The 26970-nt window shown below is 39.4% G+C and overlaps 1 protein-coding gene across 3 annotated transcripts in view; it reads left to right on the top strand.

Annotated features, from left to right (window-relative positions):
- The window catches only part of LOC126755365 (tyrosine-protein kinase receptor), a 44038-nt gene that overhangs the window by 9987 nt on the left and 7081 nt on the right, over nucleotides 1–26970 (top strand). Inside the window, exons 1-5 of one of the 3 annotated variants that reach the window (XM_050467883.1) lie at nucleotides 3173–3373; nucleotides 21631–22727; nucleotides 22808–23034; nucleotides 26119–26329; nucleotides 26401–26886. In XM_050467883.1, coding sequence (XP_050323840.1) covers nucleotides 22034–22727; nucleotides 22808–23034; nucleotides 26119–26329; nucleotides 26401–26886 — 1618 coding nt within the window. In that variant the 5' untranslated portion in view covers nucleotides 3173–3373; nucleotides 21631–22033. Of the gene's footprint in view, nucleotides 1–3172; nucleotides 3374–4229; nucleotides 4308–21630; nucleotides 22728–22807; nucleotides 23035–26118; nucleotides 26330–26400; nucleotides 26887–26970 lie in introns of those variants that run through there. The other 2 variants (XM_050467884.1, XM_050467882.1) reach the window with 2 other exon arrangements.

Below are 26970 nucleotides of genomic sequence, written 5' to 3'. Positions count from 1 at the left end.
GTTTAGGGAGCGTCTAACCTTGCTGAGGACAAACAGTTCGCAGGTTCTACAGTGATTCACCTTAAACTATAAGGATATTGTGACGGCACAGATTGCAAAAATTGCCCAACACTCAACAAGCTCCCGTTAGGACAGCGGACCTACGACCGGTTACCACTCCAGTGACATAGAGGCTGATTTGCGACTATTTGCCAACTCAACAGCTTTACAATGTGACCGCACAGGTTTCAAGGTTGCTAAGCTACGACTCGTTCCCACTTCAACGACATAGAGGCTGAGTTGCGGTACATTACAATGTGACCGCACAGGTTTCAAAAGTTGCATAATGCGGTCTCTCCAAGCTTCCGACCGAATAGCGCAACTCTGATCGATTTCCAAACCTACAACCTAAGGATTGAGGTGCCCTTCCTTGCCAATTCATCAGCTTTACAATTGCCTGCATTTTCGCTATGACATAGTTACCAAACTAAACTTATACAGAAGTCACCTGTAGCCGTTGATAGTGAGGTTAGGCATTCCTTAACAAGCTTCAATCCCTAAGTCTTTGAGTTCAGGACTAGTATTGCGCTTTACTACCGGAATGGATAGTCATTTCCCTAAATGAACCTGATCTTAAAGTAATACTATGTTCATTGATGATGCCCGATGGCAAACTTCTTCTCCAATCTTCCTTCTTCCATAAGAGATTCATTAAAGGCAATTGCTGTGTGGGCTCTGCTTTAGCTGGCTATTGATTTTAATTTAAAATATTCTGGTTTAATAGTTCGGTAATTACCTCTTGAGGTCTAAGCACATGAAAGAGCCGTTGGATAAAAACACGCTGATTCGAAGCACACTTTCTCGGCTTTTTCATCTTTGTTTCACAGGGCTTTCGCATACCCAAATATTTATATCTTCAGACGTTCCTTTAATAGCTTTCGAGCTTCAACTTCTTTTTTCAAAATCATTTTGTGGATTGTTTTGCTGTGTTCGTCCATAAGAGCTGCTTTCGATGTTCCCTTGGTTCATCGACTTCGGGACTAATAAGATTTCGTTGATATCATCAGAATTTCTCCTCATCCAAAACTACGTACTGAAAAAGAGACACGGACCTGAACTCATGTACGATGACGAGCTCTATATGGTGCGAAGGCATTTCAAACCCCTCTTACTGGAAAAGAGAGCTAGAAGTGAACTCTCCGGCTTCGAAAAATTCGAGCCAGTAAAAGGTGAGCCAAATGACACCATGTTGGCTCCAAAATCGTAGGCATCGCTGGACGCAGGGAGAGCAGAAACTTTCCCCATTGGGAAACCTTTCGCTGAAGTAATGCGAAAGCAGTTCCAAGGCAAAGGAAAAATCTAAGGTAAAGGAAGGAGTGTTTTCGTGCGTATACCATTTATGTAACATCACGATCCCTATACGATGCGAAGGTATTTTGAACCATCATTTCGGCAAAAAAAAAAAAAAAATAGTGATTCATCTGAAACTCACTTTAGTACCTGTTTATACTTTGAAAAGGATATATTAAGTTTGCCACGAAGTTTACAACACCCAGAAGGAAACGCCGGAAACCCTATAGTATATATTGTTTCCATGTTCTTGTACAGATCAACGTAACGAACTGCATTGATTTGAACCTGTCCTTCAGTCCGTCTGCCTGTACATCCCCGAACTAGTCACTTAGTTCTTAAGCTATCGCTCTGAAATTTTGCAAAACAAACTTTTCGCAACAAGTAGCTGCTCATTTGTCGGAATTCCTGATATCGGACTGCTATAGCATATAGCTGTGATACAAACTGAACGTTCAAAATCATGTTCTTGTATGAAAAACTTTTTTATCTGACGAGATATCTTGACAAAATTAGGCATGGATTATTGTCTTAGGTAATGGTATAATATATGTAGAATGTATTCAGATCGGACTGCTTTAACATATAGCTGCCATACAAACTGAACGTTCAGAATCATGTTCTTGTATGAAAAACTTTTTTATCTGATGAAATATCCGCACGAAATTTGACATGGATTATTGTCTTAGACAATTATACGATATGTGTAGAAAGTATTTGGATCAGACAGCTATAGCATATAGCTGCCATACGAACGGACGATAGAAATTAAGTTTTTATATGAAAAACTTTTTTGTTTGACGAGATATCTGCACAAAATTTGACATGGATTATTGTCTTAGACAACGGTATAATATGTGCTGATAACATTCAGATCTGACTACTATAGCATATAGCTGTCATACAAACTGTACGATCAAAATTAAGTTTTTATATGAAAAACTTTTTTATTTGACAAAATATTCTTACGAAATTTAACATGAATTATTTTCTAACACAACTCTAAGATATCTGAAGAAAATTTCCAGTTCGAACAACTATATCATTTAGCAAGCCGTTACCGTTTTCTCTTATTATTTTCATATTATTCTAGAAACGATGCTAACTTTTCAGTATAACACAGATCAAAAATTCAACATTGCAACTTAAACTCAAACTTTCGCCACAGTCAACGCCAAAAATCTCATTAACAACTGCATATGAGCCTGCACTTTCGCAAAACTACTCGTCAACACTGCTGTACTCCATGTTCCATGCGATAATTTCCGTTAATTTGCTGTCCATTAGTTTAGTGCAGGAAAGTTGTCACTTTACAGCAAATAGCTTTGCCAGCCTAAATTGCAATGAAATATTGGAAACAAGGCGCTGCAATCAATGAAAATATAATACAATTGAAGCTGGCGATGCAGCAGCAAACCGCAGAGCGACTGAGACTGACGCGACGCAACAGCAGAGAGTCTAAAGTGACGCCAGCGTTAATGAGCGCGCTGCGAGCGCTGCAGTTGCTGCGATTTCTAAACACAGTTTTGCTGCTTAACCCGCCTGCCAGGCAAAAGCAGCGCTGCTGTTGGTTAATATTTATATCAGGCTTTCGCCGGCGCCGCCTAACACCACCGCAACGCCAACCGCTGCTGCCAAATATAATTTCGAACTCAGCGCGCACATCACAATTCGTGTTAGCCGAGTCCGAAAAAAGGCAGGCATCGGTTGCCAGCAACCACAACACATACGAATATATGTTGTTATGTGTATGTGTGACATGTTCGTCGTGCCAAGCGCCGCGCAGCACAGCATCCTTGCTCGCTGCAGTCAGTCTCATTGTGGAACGCGTCCGATGCGCAGTTAATAAACGAAATTGTTCGCATAATCAGCGCGTTTGCTAGCAAAGCTAGAAAATACAAATTGCAGAAAGTACAGAATTTTTCTTCATTTTTTTTTTATTGGGATGGTTGGAAAAAGTTTGTGGAAAATTTGAGATTTCCGTGCGTTTTTGAAGCGTGTGAAAAAATTGCTCCAGAAAAATGTGAATGCGAAAGTGCAAAAAGTAAGTGTTGCATGGAAAAAATGCGCTGCAAAATTACGAAAATTGTAATTTGTGAAAATTTGTTTCATATGAAAGCATATGTGTCTGTGTGTGTGTGTGTGTAAGCGAAATTCTGGCTAAAAAGCTGTGCTTTGCCAAATGAAAAAAAATATATATATACATACATATCGAATTGTGCGCAAATTTGTATGTGTGTTGGTGTGCCGTCAGCGCTAGCAAGCGAAAAATTAAAAAATTATACAAATACAGCAACAACAACAAAAAATATATATTTTTCACAACTAATGCTGGTATTTTTTGCTGCGCCGCCACTACTTTTCCAACACACCAAACGGCATATACGCATAACAGCAACGAGAAAAGTATAACTGACTGTATATATGTTTGCATAAATATGTATATATATGTATATATATACTTACGTATATACGAGATATTTGCAACATACTTAGGGCTGACTCCAAATGAGTAGAGAAAAGTACGTTGCGTGGCAGCGAAAACTGTTAGCTACTGCGACAACAACAACAGCAGGAGCACACGCCACTGTTCAAACAACAACAACAAAAGCATTAGCACTCGTCACTGTTCAAACAACAACAACAAAAGCAGTAGCACACATCACTGTTCACTGAAAGCTGAAAGCACAGCAAACCAAAACTCCAACGCCGTCGCTTAAGCCACTGTAAAGCTACAGCTTCAACAACATAAACACCAAAAACAACAGAACAAACTCCAATTGCAGCAGCGCAGCAAGTTGGTATTAACTCAAACGGTAGCCGTAATATGGGCAGCGCCGCAGCTAAAAGTCGCGCCAACTCTGCTTGCCACTCACAACTCTCATCAGCCAGAGTCCAACAACACAGTGTGTCTCTGCAGAGTTTACGCATACATAATTGATGCGCACACATAAGCACGCACGCTCGCCCAAAAGCATGTATGTATTAATAAGCATAAGTCTCTGCATGTGTGTGTGTGTGTGTGTGTGTGTGCGTTGGCTTTGTATTGTGCGCTCCTGATTGCGTATACGTAGCGTAGTCCGCTAGAGCTGCTCAGTTGTCCGCTGGCATATCATAGCTGCTCGAGCTCGGTTCGGCTATTATGTGTCCTGCCTTGTTTCGTAAAATTCTAAATTCTCTACTCGTTTTCTAATTTCTCTGCTCGTCCAACTCGCTTGTCTGCTCGCCAGCAGCTAGTCAGCCTATCTATTTTATTCGGCAGTCAGCAGCCTCTTTCGATTTTTTTCTATGCTTCTTTGGCTTCCTTTTATCGTTTTTCGTCGATTTTTTTTGTTGCTGCTTCGCTTTTGATTTCGGTTTGTTGGCGTCGTGGCGGCATTGTTTTTGCTTTTATTTTCATTGTTTCTTTCTACACATTTTATTATTGTTATTGTTGGTTGCAAGGGTTCATTTTTGATTTGGTAGCGTTCTTTTCGTCGTCTTTCGTTTCCAAATCGTGTGTTTAGTGTGTTTCGTGTGCAGCACTGCCCTTTTAGCGGAAAAATGTACACATGAGATTTTTTATTTTGGTTTTTGATGGAAAATATTTGAGATTTACCTATCCTCTCGCACTCTTTGGAACCTGCTGTTCTTCTTATCCTAAAGCTCGAAATTTTAACACTTTTATATATTTCTTGCATCTCGCTTATTGCTATATACGCATATAAAAAACTAGTCAATAATAAAAAATCGGTTGAATTTATTTTCTAGAGATTCTGCAAGCTCCTTTTCTATATTTCGTTCTTCTTTTCTATTATTGTATATCATCTATGTAAAACCGGTTAGTTATACATATATTTATTTGTTAGTCCGAATGTAAAATATTATGTCCCTACTCTTGAATCTCTAGAACACTCTTGACTAGTCAATTTTCGATGAGTCTTTCGAACATTTTGACTTGTAACTGGTAAATCACGCCCGTGATGTTTGCTCTAATTCCTGAATCGAAGCGAAATTTTCCGTATATACTTTAAACTTAGACATATATTATCATAGACCAATCGACTGGCCCAAACGTGAAATTATCTGCTCACCGAAGTGTTATCTCAATAAATCCATTGATTGATGCTATGTGGGAAGTGTCACGGTTATATTGAAACCAAGTGTCGTCGAGATTACGATCTCAGTTATCATGGCGTGATAACGGTCGCCATTGACGGTTACGTTGTTAACATAATTTTTAAAGAAATATGGACCGATGATTCCACCGGCCCACAAACCACACCAAAACGTTGTTTATTCTGGATAAAATGACAGCTATGGAGGTTTCTCGTCGTCCCAAACGCGGCCAATTTATTTGTTTACAAACCCATCGAGCCTAAAATGAACCTCATAGCTGAACAAAATTCTTGGAGGTATAAGTAGTCCTACCTTTTTATTGACAAACGACTCGAAACTGGCAGATGGAGTTGGAACTGGTATAATGGGACCACGTACTACAATGTCAGTGTCCGTGGGCAGGTTTCCAAACAATTTTCAAGCTGAGGTCTATGCCAAAAGTAGATGTTGTTAGAGAGAAAACGGGGAACGAATTGCAATCAAACCAACAGTGGTACTGGGGTGCATAAGAATACTTAACATGGTTGTCTCTTAAACTATGATATTGTTAGCATGAATTCCTGGGAATGGAGACATCTATGCGAATGTGCAAGCCGATTTCCTGGCAAAAAAAGCAGCAACAAGCAGTACGATAGCACATATACCTTTTGTCATTTACGAAAGGGGCTAGGGACTGAGGAAAGGGCCAGTAGTAAAATCCACTGACAACAAGTGCCTGGACTTTGACAGCCGAGGTTATTTCTGGGAGAGTTCAATACACAAAGGTTATAGAAACTAATCAGTATTCCAAGAAACGAAATAAAGCAGGCAGGCTTGTGGGATACAGCTCACTGCGGACTACGATATCATCCTATTAGATTCGGGTACTGCTCTAAGGAACTGTGTCACTTCCGTGCCCAAAAAGTAGAGGCATCAAAACACATCTTCCTGGATTGCACAGCAATGGCCAGAAGAAGGAGTTAGATTATAGGGCAGTTAAATCAGGCGAGAGAACATATTAAAGCCATTAATCGAGGAGCTTTGCTAAGCATCTTTGATTTAACTGGGTTAGACGGTGTGTTGTGGTAGCATAAGAGGGCTTAATAGACAAAAGATCGCTGTAGTGTTTTACCGCAAATATTATACAATCTATGAGATACTTTAGTGACATTAATAGTAAAGTATCTTAATATAATTCTGAGAGCATCTTTCTGTAATAATCATTGACCAATCAGACGATGTCATTGTCCATGCCGCCGCACCATACAGCAGACGGAAATGATGACGGACTTGTAGAGTTGGGTCTTTACATTTCAATTGCCTACTCAGTCCAAAGTAGCACCTGTTGGAAAAGGTGATTCAGCGATGTATTTCATTGTTGTTGGTGTTAAAGTTGGTTCCAAGAAAGACGAACTTATCTACGACTTCAAAGTTATGACTGTCAATAGTGACATGCGAGGCATTGTTTTCTCCAACAATGGGTTGAAGAAGTCACACGATAGGAAGTCTCCTTGTCTCAAACCTCGCTTGATAACGAAGGGCTCGGAGAGGTCATTTCTGAACCTGACGAAGCTTTTAGTGCTGCTCAATCTCAGCTTACACAGCCGTATTAGCTTTGCGGGGATACCAAGTTCACACATAGTGGCTGTTTCTTTTTGTACCGTTGAAGGGTGGCATTTAATCGACGAAAAAGTGGTGTGTCGATTCTCTTTTCACGGGTATTTTCCAAGATGTGCGCATGGTGAAAATTTGGTCGATCGTAGATTTTTCGAGTCTGAAGACACACTGAAAAGGACCAATCAGTTTGTTGACAGTGGGCTTCAGTCGTTGGCACAGATCTCTTTATTGTGGATTGGGCAGAACGCACTCAGGTTCCAATCGTTGGGAATGCTTTTATCCGATCATATTATGCAAAGAAGCTGATGCATACACCTTGTCAATTCTTCGCCGCCGGAATTGAATAGCTCGGCCGGTAATTCATTAGCACTGCCGCTTTGTTGTTCTTCAGGCGAGTAATTGCTATTCGAATCTTATCATTTCCATCTATTTTATCGTCATCTTTTGAGGAATCGGGTTCGCCATCTCCAGATATTTCACTTTCACTGCCGTTCAGCAGGCTGGAGAAGTATACCCTCCGTAACTTCAATATGCTCTGAACATCAGCCACTATATAACCACTTTGGGTTCTACAATAGTATGCTCCAGTCTTGAAACCTGCTGTTACTCGTCTAAAACTAAAAAATAAATAAAACTTCAGTCTCACTTAAACACTGTCATATATGAAACACCCTGGTTTTAAGTCTACATATTTTCTTAATTTCAATTTCCAATAAACATACATGCAGCGGTATACCTCATCACGTGAAATAAAGTATTTTTAGAAATCTCCCAAATGCCTACACCAAAAATTTTCAATTTCTCTCTGTCACCGACATCAACAATATCCCTCTTAGCCATTACATATTTAATGGAGCAAATGAAGCAAGCAATGCGCTTGTATGCAACTGCAATACGCCAAATACCAAATGGTCAAGGACTATATACACACGCCGAAGCATACATATATACATTCAAACACACATATATCTCCAAAGTACTAAATATATGTATACAGATGCAATGTACTCACTCAAAGCAGTAGAAACGGCACTGTGATGCAACAATGCGCTACTGTACTTAAACATACTGTATATACATACATTTATATATACATATAAATAAAGGCAATCGTGTAGTTGTTAAGCCTCATAAAATGCAGGCCGAACGGATATTTATTTTTCATAAGAAGGAAATTTTCCATTTCCTGTGCTGCATTGATTTTTGTCTCCGCAGCGAGCAGTAAATTGAAAATGCTGTAGTGGCTGTTGATTTGCTAAGTCCAGATCGTCTTACATACATACATATATATTGAAGGAAATTATATACTGGAAATTAATTAGGCAGTTATAATTTTTTGTTATTAAAACAGGAAATTTATATTTAACAATGTTGCATATTATCACTTACCAACTGCAAAAATCCAAGAGAGAATCAGAGAACTGCTTTTTTGCTTGGTTGCTGCTTTTGAGCAACCTTAAAGTTAATTTTTTCTTATTCGTAGCAAATCCGAAGCGAATTCAATATAATTTTGCTTAGTCATTGAAGTTCTATGAAAGTTCATATGTTGCTACTAATCACAACCAAAGAAATAGTAAGAGAACCAGGCATGATTGTAGTAGACATTGCGTCAGTCACGACTTTCCTTACTCTTAATAGGGTATATAAAGTTTGCCACGAAGTTTGTAACACACAGAAACAGGAATATATAGAGTATATACCCGAACTAGTGCCTCAATTTTTCTTCCAAGAAGCTGCTTATTTGCCTTTCATCAATAATAAGGACTACTATAGCATATGCCTTATAAACCGAACGATCGAGTTCAAGTCCTTGTATGGAAAACTTTTTATATGACAAAATATATTCTTAAAATTTAACACAGACTATTATGCACAACAGCGCTACAATGTCCAGAGAAATTGTTTAGATGGAACCACTATCACATATAGCTGCCGTACAATTTGATCGGTCAAACTCAAGTCCTTGTATGAAAAAACTTTTTTATTTGACCGGATATCTTTATAAAATTTAGTATAGATCATTGCTGGAGGTGACGGTATAATCTCCGAAGAAATTGTTTAGATCGGATCACCATAACATATAGCTGTCATACAAACTGACCGATCGAACTCAAGCCTTTTTATAGAAAGCCTTTATATTTTTCAAGATATCTTCACGAAATCGGTGCAATAAAGTACAGTAGAGTAATGAATATCCACGTCCGAAATGCATGATAATTTGTGTACCGATTTCAGACATTTTCACCACCAACTCGAGCATGTCCGATATTATTCGTTCACTTTATTTTGATAAAAGATTTGACGCGTGGTGAAGAGCTGATCGTTAGTAGATTTTTCAGGTCTAAAGTCATACTGATAAGATCCATTCAACTTGTTGATGGTGTGCTTCAGTCTTTCACACAGTACGGTTGCTAGAACCTCATATGCGATGTTGAGGAGTCTAACCACAGATTGTGGTCTCCCTTTTTGGGAGACAGAGGCAGAACAAATTTAAATTCCAATCGTCGGGTATGCTTTCGTCAGAGCACATATATTCTGCAAAGAAGCTAAAGCACGATGCTTATCAGTTCTTCACTGCAACCGATCAGCCCCTGCCGCTTTGTTGTTCTTCAAATGGGTAATTGCTATTTGAACTTTTGCTTGGTAGGAAAATGAACGTCTGCTCCATCGGTTGGGAAATCGGGTTTACCATCTCCTCGTGTTATGTTTTCACTGCCACACTTGCGTCCCACAATCGATTGGAAAATCGTTCGGTTATCTGTTGTGATTGCAGCTTCTGGACGTCGAAGCTTCCTTGTGTTTGTAGACGTGCGTTATATGCTGCAAAGAGATGGGTGCGTATCTTCGCTGCAACAAGTGGTCCGAGTCTATGCTAGGACCTCGTAGCATACGCACGGCTAAAACACTAGAGATGTGTCTTCCGTTTATTAAAACATGATCAATCTGCTTGGTGGTTTTTCGATCTGGAGACGGCCAGGTAGCTTGATGAATTTTCCTATGCTGGAATCTAGTAGTAGAGAAAACCTTATTTCGGGCCGCTGTCTCTGGGCAAATGAGGTTACCTTTAGTATATCGCTCGGTAAATTCAGCCTCCATGATGAACATCTCCAAATGGGTTAAGGTTAATCGACTTCGCCGGGGCCCGAAATATGGTTATCTCTACAACTAGACTCCAGCATACGATGTTAAAGTCGCCAAGCACGATTTTAAAATCGTGGCGGGGCAGCACTCATAGGTGCGCTCCAAGCGCTCATAGTAGACATTTTTGGTCTTATCGTCCTTCTCTGCCGTCGGAGCGTGGGCGCAAATCAGCGATATGTTGAAGAACTTCGCTTTGATGCGGATTGTGGCTAGACGTTCATCCACCGGGGTGAATGACAGTACTCGGCGACGGAGTCTCTCTCCCACCACGAAACCCACAACAAATTTGCGCTCCTTTATATGGCTACTATATTGAATGCCACAAGGACCTATTCGCCTCAGTCCGTGTCCCGTCCATCGCATTTCTTGGACAGCGGTGATGACAGCCTTTCCTCTTACGAGGACATCGACCAGCTGAGCAGCGGCACCTTGCCAATTAAGGTACCAGACACATGTCCTTATTAAATCGTAATCCTTAATGGGGCTTCAATATATTCATATGCTTTCTTCATGCGTTTGCCGTAGTCGTCATCAAACGGGGGTCTCTCATTCGAGGCTGTTTTGAACTTTTTATTGGGGCTGTTTTTTACGTGGCGGGTCCCAAGCCCAGGGACCACTTTAGCTCGCTTTCAAACGGATGTTTTTCGGCTACCCAGAAAACACTTGGTCTAAGACCGGACGACGTGAGCTGCTTGAGCCATATATAAAAGAATCGTTTCTGACCACTCCCAAGTCAATGGTGCTCAGAGAACTTTCCTCACTTGCGTGAACTTCTATACTTGGCTCCATTCTCTAAACTAAAACCTGCGGGTATATATCTATATATATTCCAACAATTTTGTAATACATATGCCTTTCATTGAAAGCTCTATAACTCCGTAAAAACTCACTGCAACAGCACGTAAATTTACTACATACTCCGTATGTGCAACTCTGCTGAATGAAATCCGTTATACGAGTTCATATTATTCTTAAGCAACACAGCCTACGCCTACTGTCTTCACTTAGATATGCATATACATATTTACTGATACAATATATTTGCACAGCACCATACGTTCCCGCCCATCTACCTGCGCTTTCCACACTCACCCATATCCTTACAAATTTACATATCTAACTTTATGCAAAAGCGAGTGCAAGCGTATGTGTGCGTGTGTAAGTAAGACCAGCAATAGTTTGAGTTGCTTTATTTGCGGCTCTGTGTCTAAGGTACTTGTACGTCTTTTGAACCTTTACTTAGAGGTTCCCTAGCGGTGGGATGGACACGGTAAACTGTGCAGATATTTTTTACACGAGTTTACGTTATACATACATATATAAATATTGCAACATATGGGTGGAAACATATAAAACTCGGGAAGGTGAGTTATATGCTTGCAGTCTTTATAGACAAACCTTATACCACACTGAAGATTTACTTAAGCAAAGGAGCACTATGCGATGCCAGCGTTAAGCACAGCATCGAACCAGAATTACTTATGATCAGTTAAAATGTGATATCAGTTAAGACCTGACAAGTATAAAAAGTGGGAGGTGAGTGGGAGGTTCTTATATTGATACTGACTCATCAGAAGCTTCGAGGGCTCGATTATGAGATCCTTATATCGATACTGACTCGCCAGAAGCTTCGCGAGTTCGATTGGGAAGGTCTTGTATCGATACTGACGCGCCAGAAGCGTCGAGACATCGATTTGGAGGTTCTCTTATCGATGCTGACTCGCCAGAAGCTTCATGAGTTCGATTAAGAGATTCCTATATCGATACTGACGCGCCAGAAGCGTCGAGACATCGATTTGGAGGTTCTCTTATCGATGCTGACTCGCCAGAATCTTCATGAGTTCGATTAAGAGATTCCCATGTCGATACTGACTCGCCAGAAGCTTCGAGAGTTCGATTGGGAGGTACTTATATCGATACTGACTCGCCACCAGAAGCTTCAAAAGTTCGATTTGGAGGTTCTTATATCGATACTGACTCACCAGAAGCTTCGAGAGCTCAATTGGGAGGTTCTCATATCGATACTGACTCGCCAGAAGCTTCGAGAGTTCGATTTGGAGGTTCTATTATCGATGCTGTTCGCCAGAAGCTTCGAGAGTTCGATTGGGAGCTTCTTATACATCCACCTTACAATCCGGGCTTGGCTTTAGCTCATTATTATTTATACCTGTTTATGGCGAATGATCTTGCTGGGGAAAAAAATCGTCTCAAAAGAAGCTTGTGAAAATCGCCTATCCACATTATTTGCTATAAGGCATGAGCGTCTCAGTGCGTGCGGCATTTTGAGAATACCTTTAAAATGATTAAATTATAAAGTACTTTTTACCAGAGCCTAAACATAAATATTTTTCACTGAGAACAGTTTATACTAATGCAATTAAAACTTTTCTGAAAAAGCGTTATAAGCGAACCAATACCTCAGTTTTCGAGATATCGATCTGAAATTTTGCACACGGTCTTTTCTCTCCAAGAAGCTGCTCATTTATCGGAATCAACAAAATCGGATAACTATAACATATAGCTGCCATACAAACTGAACGATCGTATTCAGATGTTGTTTGGAAAACTTTTTCATTTCAACAGATATCATCACGGGTTCTGGCATAGGTTATTTTCTAAGCCAATGGTACAATCTCTGAAGAAAATGCTCAGATTGGATCACTATAGCATATAGCTGTCATACAAACTGAACGATCAAAATCAAATGCTTGTATGGGAAACTTTTTGATTTGACGAGATATCTACACGAAAATTGGTAGGCATTATTATTCACAGCAACGCTTCAATCTCACAAGGAATTGTTCAAATCAGATTACTATAACATATAGCCGTCATGCAAATGAACGACTAAAAACAAGATACAGATATTTTTATACATTTTTATGCTGTAAAAAATGCACCTGTGAGGGGCATTGTAGCTTCGATGCAGCCGAAGTTAACATTTTTCTGGCATTTTCTTATTTTTTAAAAAAATGCATTTATCTACCTTATGAAATTCTTAAGCTTTGCTAGCATCAGTTTTTTAATATGACTTCAATTGCAACAAACACACCCACCAACTCAGTACATATTTTCATTATTTCTGCTATTTCGTAGAAAATACAAAAACTATGCAGCCTCTCAACATCCACATCCGTACTGCAGGGCGTATGAGCAACCGCGCATACAACCAATACACATGCACCGTTACTACACAGTGTGTACTATGAACTTGCAGTTTTTCACTACAATTCTTTTTTACGTATTTCCTCTTCATTCTCCGCATTTTCTATAAATTTCATTTACATTTTCCCTCTACCAAATGCAGCATCATAACACACACACGCACGTGCATACTCCGTATTCATATTGCGCTCGCACAGTTGTTTGTGCACTGCTGCGCTCGCTGTGCCTTCGTTGTTATTATTACTATTGCCCTTTGCGCCATTGTTTGGCCTACACCACACAATGCATGGATGTCTATGTTGTCGCGTAAAATCTTCCCATTGTTATTGTTGCTGTTGTTGTTGCATTTTAGCTACGATTTTGCTTTCTTTTCACTGATTTTTCGCTTTGCACATTCGTGAGTCGCCGTCGTCACCGTCGCCGTCATTGTCGTTATTGCCATTGCCACTGCTAGTAGTTTCGTTGTCCTTGTCGTCGTTGCTGTCATTGCTCGTTCATTTACGCCATTTTGAGTGTTGCTCGTATTAAGTTGAGCTGAGCTGGATTTTTTTGGCCGCACAACTCTTGGCGTAAATGTAAGTGAAAGCCAAACGAAGCGTACTACTACAACATAACCAACACACTCGCATGTGTGTCCCGAATACAATGTAACTGTAGTTGACAGCCTTGCATATGCATAGTCGTAGCGAGCTGCTAAGTGGATGGACCAACGAGTGCTACGGCATCGTATGTTTACAAATATTTTCCATAAATGTGGAGTTAGACATAAGTACATATGTATCTAGGTATATATATACAGATTATATATGTAAGCTGCACATTTGAAACAGTAGAGAGTTGTACTTCAATAACATTTTTGTTGCGCGTGTGAAAATGTAGTCGACAGCGATGTGATGCTAGCAGCGAAGTAGCAGCTGACAGCAGCATCACTTATATTTACACACACACATATACAAATTTATACTTTAGTCCAAATAATAATGTTCAGAAATGTAACAAAAATCTGATGAGCAGAAAAAAGTTTCCAGTTAATATTTTTCGCTTACTCGAAAATTTATTTCGAATTATTCTGTTCGAAAATTATTTTTTTTTATACCCGCAAGAGGTTTTATAAAGTTCACCACGTAGAAGGAAACGCCGGAAAACTATGTTAGAAATTGTGATCCATTACGAGGTTCCCTACTTAAAAAAAAAAACACTGAAACTTCAAATCTAATAAGGAATATTTATTATCATTCGAAGGAGCATTTTTTGGCATTTATTTTTAAAGATTATCTCCTTCAAAAGTTAGGCACGGCTACGTCTCAGATCGTCCATCCGATGAGTCGATGACTCGTTTGAGCATTTCGACTAGTAACGGACGAATGACACGCGTGACGTTTCGCTCTAAGGTCTGGCTAGAAGCGGGGTTGTCCACATAGACTTTAGACTTTACATATCTACACGGGAAAACGTCGAAAGGTGTGTTATAACACGATCTTCGCGGCCTATTGGCCGGCCCAAAACGTGAAATTGTCTGCGCACCGAAGTGTTCTCTCAATAAATCCATTGGTGGATTTCAGATTGCTCTTTGTTCCAAATGCATCAATTTTGCTTGTTTACATACCTACTGAGCCAGAAATGGGCCTCAACGCTGAACAAAATTTGGCAGGAAACGGTGCATTTTCTACGCTAAATCGACTCTCCACGGTCTTCGTACATACTTTCTGCTACGGCTGCTCCATTTTCTTCACTGCGTGAACTATTCGGTCGAATATTATCCAATAATGAATTCTGAGGCTCAAGTTGGGTGATGATGTTGCGAATAGTTCGCTCAGTAGGCTGATTATGTTGACCATAAGTTGAGCAAAGCGTGCGAACACATTATTTACAGAAGGTGAATTTCCATAAGTTGAACGATTTGTAAACGTTGTTCAGGCGTAAGTCTTTACATGATGTTTATATTTTCTCACTGAAAAATGTTAAACTCTGGAGATTAAGACAATGATATAAAGAACTGCAGCTCTTTATTATATACAGCCATGGTTGGTTGGTTAAAAAATATGCCGGAAGATTTTACTATTCCTGTACGAAGTATAGGCCGCTTTCATTGCTGCAATATTCTCAACAACTCACGTAATTGAAGCTCATTTTTATAGCCTTGCAATGAATGACCTAGAGATCCTGTTTTTAAGACCACAAATGCTCTACTACAACAAGCGTTCTTGTCAAACTGGTTGAGAGAGGTATGGCTCGAAAATTTTTGAAGTTTGACCTTCAAGGGATGATCTAAAAACCTCTTTCAATAACCTAAAGTGTATAGGTTCGTCGATAGATTTGTGATGAGATAAGTCTTGAAACACTGAAAGCTTGTTTTACATTACAGGCGGCAGATGAAATAGAATTCCTGACTGTCGACTATAGTCGACGCTCGCACCGCAGCGGCAACGGTCTAATTTGCTAAGCGACTACTTTTAAGGGGGTATTAAAGTCTAGAGGCCGGAGCTATACGTCCTAGAAGTAGAGAGGAAAAAGCAGAACGTATCTTCGTGCCATGATTTCTATCACTGTGGTCATCTGAAAAATAACAAAATGCTGGATTCTTAATTAGAACGAACGCCGCTACCACAAAATGCTCCAAAATTTAAAAAAGAAGTTCATAAGATGGCGGCAATACAAAACGAAACGTCGACTTTTTCAATTTTTTTTTGTTAATTTGTCGAATTCTGTTTATTGCGATAATATCAAAATTGAAATTAATTTTTTTTTAATTTTTTGTTGCTTGGTGTGATAGAGAAATAGTTAAAGAATATTAATGTCATATTTCAAGAAAATAGGCTGATTAGAAATTGAGATATTGTGGCAACTGCAACGGAAAAAGTAATAAAGTTTTAAGTTTAGTCGCCTATTGTTGCAGCCGTCACTAAACCAGTCCAGTTGCCAAGACACTGAAACGGCTTTAACCTTGGAAAAATTTTAATTTCAAAAAATGCTTTTAGGGAGATATTTTTGAATATCTAAACCATAAAATTAAAAAAAAAATTTATTTTATTTTTTCAAAAATTATGAAAAAAAATCTTGATGTTTTTTTCAAAATTCTAAACAAAAATACCGCCTTTAGTTAAGTTGGTGGAATAAAACAACAGCATTCAGTCCATAACTAATGATGTACTTATACTCCCCATAATGCCGCATCGCTGCTCGCTTACAACGCCACCAACGCCAACGCCAACGCTGACAGCAACGTCAGCGCCAACGTTAACGTCAAATGTTAAAAGTGAAATTTCAGCGACGCCCCACAATAAGCAGCAGCGCCTGCCTTAACTCCAACTGGAGTGTGTATTTTTACGCAAGCAAAGACAACAGCAAACATTTGGGCGCGAGCTTGTTCGATAGTACGAGCATCCTGCAAATGCATTTTGCCTTTTTCGACACTGACTGTGTGTAACTTAAAATTTTCTGCAAAAGAGATGTGAAATTTCCGCTCATTGTTTTGCTGCTAACCTGCGACCAATACCCAAACATCCTGTCAACTTCACGTCGACGCTCTCAACAACGCGTTGCCGAACAATACAACTCTCTCTTACAGCACAACGCGCTTCGTCTATACGCCAAAACTGCGGCTGTTGCCTCCACTCATCGTCGTCCTCTTCTTCTGCTGCTTCTTCTTCTTTTTCTCCAGCATCTCTCGAGCTTGCGCTCGCTGCCTGCCTCCATTGCTGCGCTGCTGCTGCTGCCTGCTTCCTGCTGTTGTGTCCAAAAACAGCTTCCAATTTTCTGACTGCTTTTCGTCGGTTGGCCGAGTAGCGAGCAAAAAAAAAACACAGCACTTGCTTGCGAATTATTTCTGCGCAGAAGAAGCCAGCAAGCAAGCAATCTTTTCCAAACGCTCCGACACGAAAATGTATTTAATTAATTATTTGCTAATTAAAGTTGTGATAATTTGCAAATTGAAAGAGAAAATGTGAAATTCTGTGCGATTTGTTGAAATTTGTGAAGATATAACTGTAATTTTTGCTATAAAACGCTGTGACGGTTTGCTGAAAAATTGTGCAATATGGCCACCAGCCGAACGTGTGCGTGCGGAGAAAAAGTTTGCAAGAAATCGAGGCTCCCAAATTCAGGCAGCGAAAATCCATGAAACAGCGCAACAAAACGAAGCAACGCAAATCGAAGTGAAAATTTATTTGGAGTAAAGTGGAGTGCTGCATAAATTGCTCGGATTTTTGTGGAAAACGAAAGTGATAATTTCGCAAAACAAAGCGTGAAATTTAGTGAAAATGAAAGTTTTCAGATGCGAAATTAGTACAAATACGAAGTTAGTTAGCTAGAAGTGTCCACAAAAGTGCAAGTAAAGGAAAAATAAAATATTTGCCAAAGAAAATTTTTTTATAGGAAAAGGCAGCTAGCAACCGAGCCAGCAAATGTGTAAATGAAATTTATAGAAAAAGTAGAGTTTAGCAGACGAAATGCCAGTTCTAATAACTACATGCTCTTGGTTATAAGAAATCAATCTACGCCTAAAACAGTCAAAGGTTAGCAGCCAGTTCTAATACCTCTTGCAAGCTCTTGTATGTAAAAAAAATCAATGAACGCCAAAAACGTTTTGTGTCGAAAATGTGAAAATATATAAAAAATATGCAAAAGAATTTACCAAAATCAATATTTCTAATGCTCCGAAATGGTGCAACACAAAAACCAGTGCAGCAGCAGAGAGTTTTTTACGGGTCACCCATAAAAGCGCTACAAAATTGTGAATAATTTTTAATATTTTTCTCCAAATTTCAAAGTTTTAAAATTACTAATTATTTTTCGGTGAGTCTCTACCGCAAACGTCAACGACAAAGCGCAAAAATGTTGCAGTAAAATTCTCAAATTATTAATAATTTTTCAATAGACTCTCCAGCGAAAAGGTTAAAAAATTTGCCAGCAAAATTTTACTTCCTTCGGTTCAGTAACACCTATTTTCGTTAGGAGCTTTCAAACTTCACACAAAAATAAAATACATACAGGTATTCTTCACTGGCAGTTCCATATTAATATAGTCGAAAAAGTCTTTTCGTATTACTAATCAAACTTCAACTTATTTGTTTTTTTTTATATTTATAATGAACTTTAATGCACCACATATGTAGCATTTTGGTCGATCGCTTTTTGCCATTTTTCCGCTAGTTACATTATTTCATCAGTGTAAAATTTGTGTGGTTTCTCGGCGATAAACTGCAACAAGTAATTTTCACAGGCTTCTCTTGAAGCCAACCTTACTCCATTGAGGTAGTTCTGCATTGACTGAAACAAATGGCAGACCGATGGTGCAAGGTCAGGGCTATATGGTGGATGCATCAAAACTTCCCAGCCAAAATCTTCCAGTTTTTGTCGAGTCATCAAAAAAATGTGTGGTCTAGCGTTGTGCTGATGGAAGACGAAGTCCTTTCTGTTGAACAGTTCTGGCCGTTTTTTCGATTGCTTGCTTCAATCTCATCAGTTGTTGACAATAAAATATAAAATCAATTGCTCGACCAGGCTGGAGCAGCTCATAGTGGATGATTCCTTTCCAATCCCACCAAACACTCAGCATAACCTTTCGAGGCGTCAATCCTGGCTTAGCGGCCATTTGTCGAGCTTCACCACGTTTGTACCATGATCTTTTTCACATATTATTGTCGTGTTAGATCCACTTTTCGCCTTCTGTTACCATTCGCTTCAGAAACAGTTCGATTTCATTTCGTATCAGCAAAGAAACACAGATGTCTATTAAATTTTTCACAGACAATTCATGTGGATGCCCAAGCATCGAGCTTCTTTTTGTAGCCAGCCTTTTTTAAATGGTTCAAAACCATTTGATGATGAATGTTTAGTTCTTTAGCGATGTCATGGATGCGTCTATTCCGGTAATATCGACATTTCTCTCACTATGCGTCTACCGAACTCGGCTAGCATCTTCCAAGCGAAAGAACTGGGCATAGAGAAAACCTGCGAAGCTTTATTGAATAACTACGAGGGGATACATAAAGCAACAATATACACCGATAGCCAGGCGTCACCCATGGCTAATTCCAGCATAATCCTGAACTGCAAGAAGGCACTAAGCCGCTAGAAGACAAGCTTAACCCAGACTTGATCTGGGTTCCCGGCCGCAAGAACTTTTTTGGCAACGAAAAGCAGACGAGTTGGCAAAGGCAGGAAAAGCTTTTCTAAACGAGATCCTGCGAATTAGTATCGAATAAGGAAACAATTTTCCACTTTCTCTGTGAATGCCAAGCCCTATCGAAGATCCGACACAGAACCATTAGAATACATAAAGCAATAAACCTTGAATGGATGTCTACAAAAAGCATAGTAGCTTCATCACAAAATAGTTTGAACGAGAAGGTGAAACGTGAGAGCAATAATAAAAAGGCCTACGACTAGTGCATCAAAATGGCACAGCTATTGCTAATTGAGCCCGAAATACAACAGGGCTACTCTCCTTCCTACCCACCTATCCTCAAAACTCATTTGAAGGGCCCAAACTGTAGTGTTTTCACTTAAGAGTGGCTAACGATGAATACCCTGAATTATAATACAAACCGTTTAATTCTATTAAATATGATATTAGCACTAAATATACAAGTATATATACTACTTTTCTTATAAAGATCTGTTCTTATAGAAAAGGTAAATAATTTTTGAAAGCAAAAAATACTTAGTAGGATAAAAACCATTGGAAAAGATGAAAAGAAAGATACAATAAAAAAATTAGAGGAGAAATAAATTTCAGGAAAACCAGTGTTGAATAAAGGAAGGAGGGGGACCTGGTTCAATTTCGAGCAATCCAATGTTGGAATAAGGAAGGGATGAGGCCTGGTTGAATTTTTAAGGATAAATATATATACAGTTTATCTCGATTTCCAAAAAAAGTACGAGTCCCATAGAAAAAAGTTATATGGCAAAGTTGTAGGTAATGAAAAGATCTATAACTTTTGTGATGACAACTTTTACGAATCCTTTTCAAAAAAATATTTTCTATTCCCAAATGTTACTCTAAAATAATGCCTCGAATACCATATACTAATTTTTTTTTGTTTCAGATATTTAGTTTTCCACCAGAAATAATGAAGATGGGGATGTTTTGAGACCGTTAAAGACCAATTTATGGATATACATATATTATAATGATTTATGACAGATTTCTTTTTTTGTTAAAAATATTTATTTTTCAACCCGAAATAACGAAGTTGGCGATGTTTTGAGACCGTTGAAGACCAGTTTATGGGTATATATTGTATTATAATGGTTAGTGACAGATTTACTCAATTGATATAGTTCGAAATAGGATTTATGAATTAAAGAATACAAGGCAGAATGGTGTATGAAACTCTCATCTCATCTCAACTCAACTGAACGAGTAAATGGCATTTTGAGCAAGCTTAAAAATCGATCATGAGCTGTTAGAATGAAAAATTTTTAATTTAGTTTTGGAATATTTTTTTCTGTATTTTCATAATGATCTAAAATACTGTTACTTCGAAAAAAATTAATAAAAACAAATTAGTTTCACAATTGTTTGAGTAATTTTTTGGGACTTCTAAAAGATCTTTGGTCGTTTTTAATTTTTTTAAATATACACATATGTATATCTATATTAGAGTGAGCCAAAAAAAAACTAAAAATTATTCGCTTACACTTGGAGAGACTTTCTTAGAAACGTTTAAGAACTTATTTATCAAAGCAACAAGCGAAAAAAAATATTAAACTTTTTCAGTTGATGACTTTTTGGTGTTTTTTTTTCTTCATAAACGCGCAGATCGCTACAAAGCAGATAACAACTATAGATAGCTAATTACATGCAAAAAAAAATTATTTTTGAAATTCATCTCTAATAAGCAACTGGCACCCAAGTAGTATGACAATGCGACTCCAGCGACGAGGCTGTAATATTTTCAATTTGGATAGTGCGCTACGGCTTGAAGTGGGATGCTGAAGAAAGCAGCGACAAATATGAAGAGCGAAAACATTAAATAATCTTATGAGAGAGCTTAGAAAGAATTTTACATATCAGAGTGAAAATTTTGGTCTACAAAAAGGAGCTGGATTGGCATATAAAATAAAAACTTCGAAAACTTAAACTTAGAGGCCACAGTGTTGATAAAAAATATATATTTCGCGAACTTCCACAGAAAAAATAATAACCAAAATTTTTTTCAAAAATAGTGATCCTTAAAAAATTCCAAAATTTCCAAACTTTTTACGGATCTGTAAATATTAGTATTAAGTTTAAATATTTCGTATTTATTTTCAATAAGCATCACTACTAATATACAAATTCTGTCTCCTTTACAGGTTTTTCACTTTTTTATTAACAACAATGCTTCCAAATAGGAGGCCACCTATCAGCACATAGAAGGCGTGGCTGAATGCATAATTCTCCATGTCACAGCTTAAATTCTTCGAAAACAATACGTGAACAAGAAAACATGATTAAAACGATAGCAAATAAAATACTGGAAAATGTGCCAACCAAATCGTCGAACGTCTTACCAAAGTGTTGGAATAAATTTAAAAGTTAAACCCAAATCAGCGCAGTTGTCAATGCAAAAGACTTGAAAGTGTTGAAGTAGTAAAGCATATAACAGTTTACAATTCTACACAAGTGTTGAAAATTTACAAAAACAAAAACATACAACTTAACAGCAGAATAACACGCTTCTAAAACGCGCAAACGCCAAGCCTACCTTTTCGCAAAATGCAACACTGCGCGTCCAAGAAGTGCATAGCTTCGACAACGACGCCGTCGCGGTCGCTGCAGGTCTCTTCCATATTAACACCAACGTCACACACGCTGCTCAGTATATTATGCACCATTTTGGTGCTAAACAGCTGGACCAGCTTAACGCCGGTGGCGTGTCAGCGACCACTGCTCAATCACACCAGCTACAACTCGATTGCGGCCGCACAACAGCACAATTATCTGGGCAGCGGCAAACAGCTGCGCAATGGACGCACACGCGATATGCCAATACCGCAAGCGACCATGTCGTCGTTGACGCAGCGTGGCATGTTGCCCTACGATGATTTCGACGGACCGGATGGTACACGTGCACCGCCCTTGGGTGGACGCGGTGGTGGACGCGGCGAAACCAGTCGACGGCGTCTAAATCTATCCGGTTTGGGTGCGAGTGTTGGACGACCCAACAGTGGACGTGGTGGCATCGATTCGTTGCGCAAAGAGTTGATGAAACCGTCTGTGGGCGGACCAGGTGGTGGTATTAGTGGCACAAATGTCGGTTATCCATCCTATTCGGCGACTTCGTCCATAGGCAAGATAGATGGTTTGGGCAGTTTGGGACCGGCTGACCGTTATGGTGATCAATTGCGTCCCGGTGCGGAGACACTATATCCAGCGCACTATCAACCGCAATTCAATGGCAATCAAGCTGGTAAGTGTGTTTTCAATTATGTTCGAGTTTTTTCAAAAAACGAATTTATTTATTTTTGTATTTTTTATACGCTACTACAGATCCCACCGATGCTAAGCCGTTCCGTGTTAGTCCGAAGAAGTCGTACAATTCCATTTCGGAAATACGCAAATTGAATAAGCAACGTTTTCCGCCACAAGGACAAGCCGATGAACCGGATGGCGGTGTCACCAATGGAAATATCGATGGCCATGACGGCGACGTTGATGAACACAGAGATCCGTTGGAGGTGATCAAAGAGAAGATGCGCAATACAGCACCCAAATCGGTGAGTCGCCTATACCACCTTATATTTAACTAAAAATAGCAAATCCACGAAACATTAATCTTGCCAACAAATGCAGTGATTTAAATATTTCTCTGTACGTGTGTTCTATAAGTGAATAAATGCAGCTGCGCGCTTCTTGCAATATGCTATACACCCTTTCTCACCGAACGCCACATCCATCCAACCCCAGTAATGTCTGCCACAAACTCTGGTTGACTCCGCCAACGAGCCACAGCAGCCAACCCGCTTGCCTCCCACTAGCTCGGGCGGTATGTGTTGCGTCCGTCAGACCATCAGCTTGTGGCTTGCTGCAGCTGTACTGCGTCGCGCGTAGCGCTCCGTAATCACTTAACGGAAATGAACTTAAGGCATTTACCTCTTTATAACGTCACAGCGCGCTACTTACACACACCTCGCAATCGCATTACATGTTGCAACTGTCACTTTAATGAGCAGCCGCGTGCCACAGACAGCCTGGCAGGCCGATCCAAAGACAATCTATACATAGAAATAGTCGTGGCGTATATTGCTTAAGCAACAAAATAGCCGAGGTTGCGGCAAACTTATGGTGACAGCTGCAAGAAAAGCAAAATAAGCACAGAAAGTGCTTTGCTGTTGTTGTTTTAAATTAAAGCGCAAATTATTTGCGCCCCTCCGCTTTCTTTTTCTTTTTTTTTTTGTTGTTGCATCTTGTCAACCGCTCAACCGCCGTTGGCAGCTCCTCCAGTGTTGTCGCAGTTTATTGCTCCAAGTAGTTCCAAGTGGTGTATGGTTCCAGGCCAGAAATGCGCTTAATTCAATCAATTAGGTGGCAGCGCTATTAGAGCAGTTTTCGAGTGCAGCGCATAGGCAAATATATATGTACATATGTATGTATGTATGTTGATAGTGAGAGCGAGATGTGAAATTCAATTGCTTTAAAGTTAGCACCCACACACATACTCGTGCAGCTGCCTGTCTGCTCCTCGAAGGTAATCAAATAATTAGTGTTTAATAAAAATGGCAACTAAATGAAAGTGATTGGTGTGATGACAATCTTTGGTAGTTGCGTATATGGAAAGTGCACTGGCAGTTGTGAGCTGCGTACTACCGAGCTTCGGTAATAGTGCTATAGTCAAATAAGTGTTAACTATTCCGTTCAAAATATGAACTTTCAAAAGCTTTTCGACTTAAACTTTGTATATATGAACTTCGTTTTATATGAACTTTCAAAAGCTTTCCAACTTAGTGTTTTCCTTACAGCCTAATACTAGCTCAGTTCTTACTTATTTTGTGCAAAATTTCTTTGGCGAAAGCTATCTTTATCGAGATCAGTGCTTCACCGTCAGAGCTTTCACCTTGAAGTTCTAGAAGGAGCTTTGTACTTAACATTAGGACATACAAAAACATCATATAATCGTTTCAAGCAATTCCATTGAATATGATCACTACTTTAAGGTTTTAGAAATCAACACTTGCTCTCACTTCCAAGCTTAAGAGCATGCCATCTCAGCTTTTTGTGTTTTTATAGACTAAAACAAGAAAAAAAAGTTAACCTTGATTACAGCGAAATACAAAAGCTTCTTTAGAAGAACTTTGGTTGGTCAGTTTACATGGCAACCGTTATCCGATCTGAACAATTTCTTCCGACATTCCGATTGAACAATAAATCATGGCAAATTTGGTGAATATATTCCTTCAAATGAAAAAATTTTCCATACAAGCGTTGGTTCAGGATCATCTTGTGTCTGTTAGCTCAAACCTTAGCCCTCTAAAACGAAAAGACCAGTACCCAACAGCAGCAGAACTTTGTGCTTTAAAGCTCTTGATATCCAGGGTTTGTCCGGAAAGTAATAGGATTGATTTTCTTCTGCCATGACTGCACTTCGAAGTGTACGCTTCCGCAGCCGCTCTACAACCCAGATGTGGCCCTGGACTTTTTTTTTGTGTCCTTTCGTGAAAAAGCCGATAAAAGCCAAGTATTTTCAGACGACAGAGGGGATCCAAGCAGCATGTACCTCGGCTCTCAAGGATATTCCGGAGAATGCCTTCCGTGACGCCTTCAATGCTTGGAAATCGCGCAGGCAGCGCTGCATTGACGCAGTAGGAGCCCATTTTGAAAGTTTTTTTTAAAGAATTGTAAGATTAGTTCATTAATTTTTTTTTTTTAAATCGACTCAGTCCTATTACTTTCCGTATTTTAAAATGAGAACAAAGAATATCATATTTAGCGCGGCGCAATTCTACTTTTTCAAGGAATAATCGGACAGTTTCAGAAAAGCCAAATATACTATTTTAGAAATTCAGAGATCATATCTCAAGTCTTAGCACTGTTAGAGCATAAGAAATATTTACAAGGCTTCGTTAGGCCTCCTTTGGCTTTAGAATCCTAATCTCCTCATCTCAGGGCTAAATTAGGTTATATTGTAGAGCTGATCCTCCCACCAAAGGAAATACAAGATCTCAATTGGGCAGCTGTGAATGCTGGTGCTTTGCGATACTCAGATATGGGTCACTGCAATCGTATATGATAGATCAATAAAAGTTTCACAAATTTGTTAAGACGACTAAAATTCAACCCAGTCACAGTCTGGCAAAAGCTCAACATTTGAAAAGAGTCCCCTTCTACACAGATTTTCAATCTGTATTCACAGTTTCCGGCCAAAACACTTAGTTGTTCAGAAGGTCTCTCGCGTTTCAATCAAGGCTAGAAAAAGGTCTCAGCAGCAGAAGTTCACTTTGTTTATCAGTACTTGACAAACTCCAGGTATGTCCCCTAGACCAAAGTACCGACTCGTTTCTAAGAGATAAGATTCGGGTAAAGTGTGGCCATTCTCAACTTTGCAGTTTCTGGCGATTCCACTGTAATCAGACTCCCAAACAAGTCATATCTTTTCTGAATCTCACATAATTGTCGATCTCTTGCCCAGTTCAAAATATGACTTAAAAGTAAAAAATTGAAAAGTAAACAGGTCCATTAAAGTTATAAATGTAGTACTTTGAACTAAAGTAAATAATCCTTTCGGTCTGTCATTCGCTCAAGAAAAAATGTTTTACCCTTATCAACTTCAACTAAATTACATCATATAATTTTCTCATCTACAGAGTCCTTACGAAACGCAGACCGACTCCACACCTTCCTCGGAAATTGAAGATCAGCTTGGTGTGAAATGCACTTTTGAGAATGCTTGCGCATGGAAATGGGCGGAAGGGCTACACGACGGCTTTCAAGTGATAAGCGGTATGGAGTTAGTAAAAAAGAATATGACCGGTCTATACCCTGGCCCTATAGCAGACGCCACCGAAGATGGAAATGGTATGTGAATATCGTGTACCACTTTGTACTATTATGATACACAATTTCAAACATAATTATATATACTTTAGGACACTTTTTATACGCGCGTCTGCTGCCCACCACTGAGCAAGTGAATCTCACATCACCACAATTCAGCACAACCATGGAGAAATGTTACCTCGAAGTGTATATGCATCAAAGCGATATGAGTCATGGACTTTCGCGTGTCGTCGTCGAACCAATGGATTCGCAGGAGAGTTCATGGGTGCCAGCCGAAATCGTTGGCGACAACTATCGCCAATGGGGACGTAAATTCTATCGGCTCGGACGCATATCACGTGACTTCCGCATTGTTTTCGAGATTGTGCCCAAACTGGGCGAAAGTCAGAAGGCACATGTGGCCATCGATAATTTACATATGGTCAATTGTTTCCCAGAGGGCACCAAATCGGAGAAATGCAGTACATCGCAAATAAAATGTATGATGAATAAAGTGCCGGTTTGTATACCGTTACCGCGTATTTGCGACATCACCAAAGACTGCGACGACGGCGAAGATGAGCTGCTTAATTGCGGTAAGTGAACTGAAGACCCTACATACATTGCTATATACTAAAAAAGATAACGGTTCGGACGAAGTGTGGAGCGAGTGTGTTGTT

This window comes from Bactrocera neohumeralis, chromosome 4, assembly GCF_024586455.1.
Source record: "Bactrocera neohumeralis isolate Rockhampton chromosome 4, APGP_CSIRO_Bneo_wtdbg2-racon-allhic-juicebox.fasta_v2, whole genome shotgun sequence".
In the NCBI taxonomy this organism is placed as follows: domain Eukaryota; kingdom Metazoa; phylum Arthropoda; class Insecta; order Diptera; family Tephritidae; genus Bactrocera; species Bactrocera neohumeralis.
Note: the sequence above shows the minus strand (reverse complement) of the source record. Positions and strands in the feature narration are given on the sequence as shown.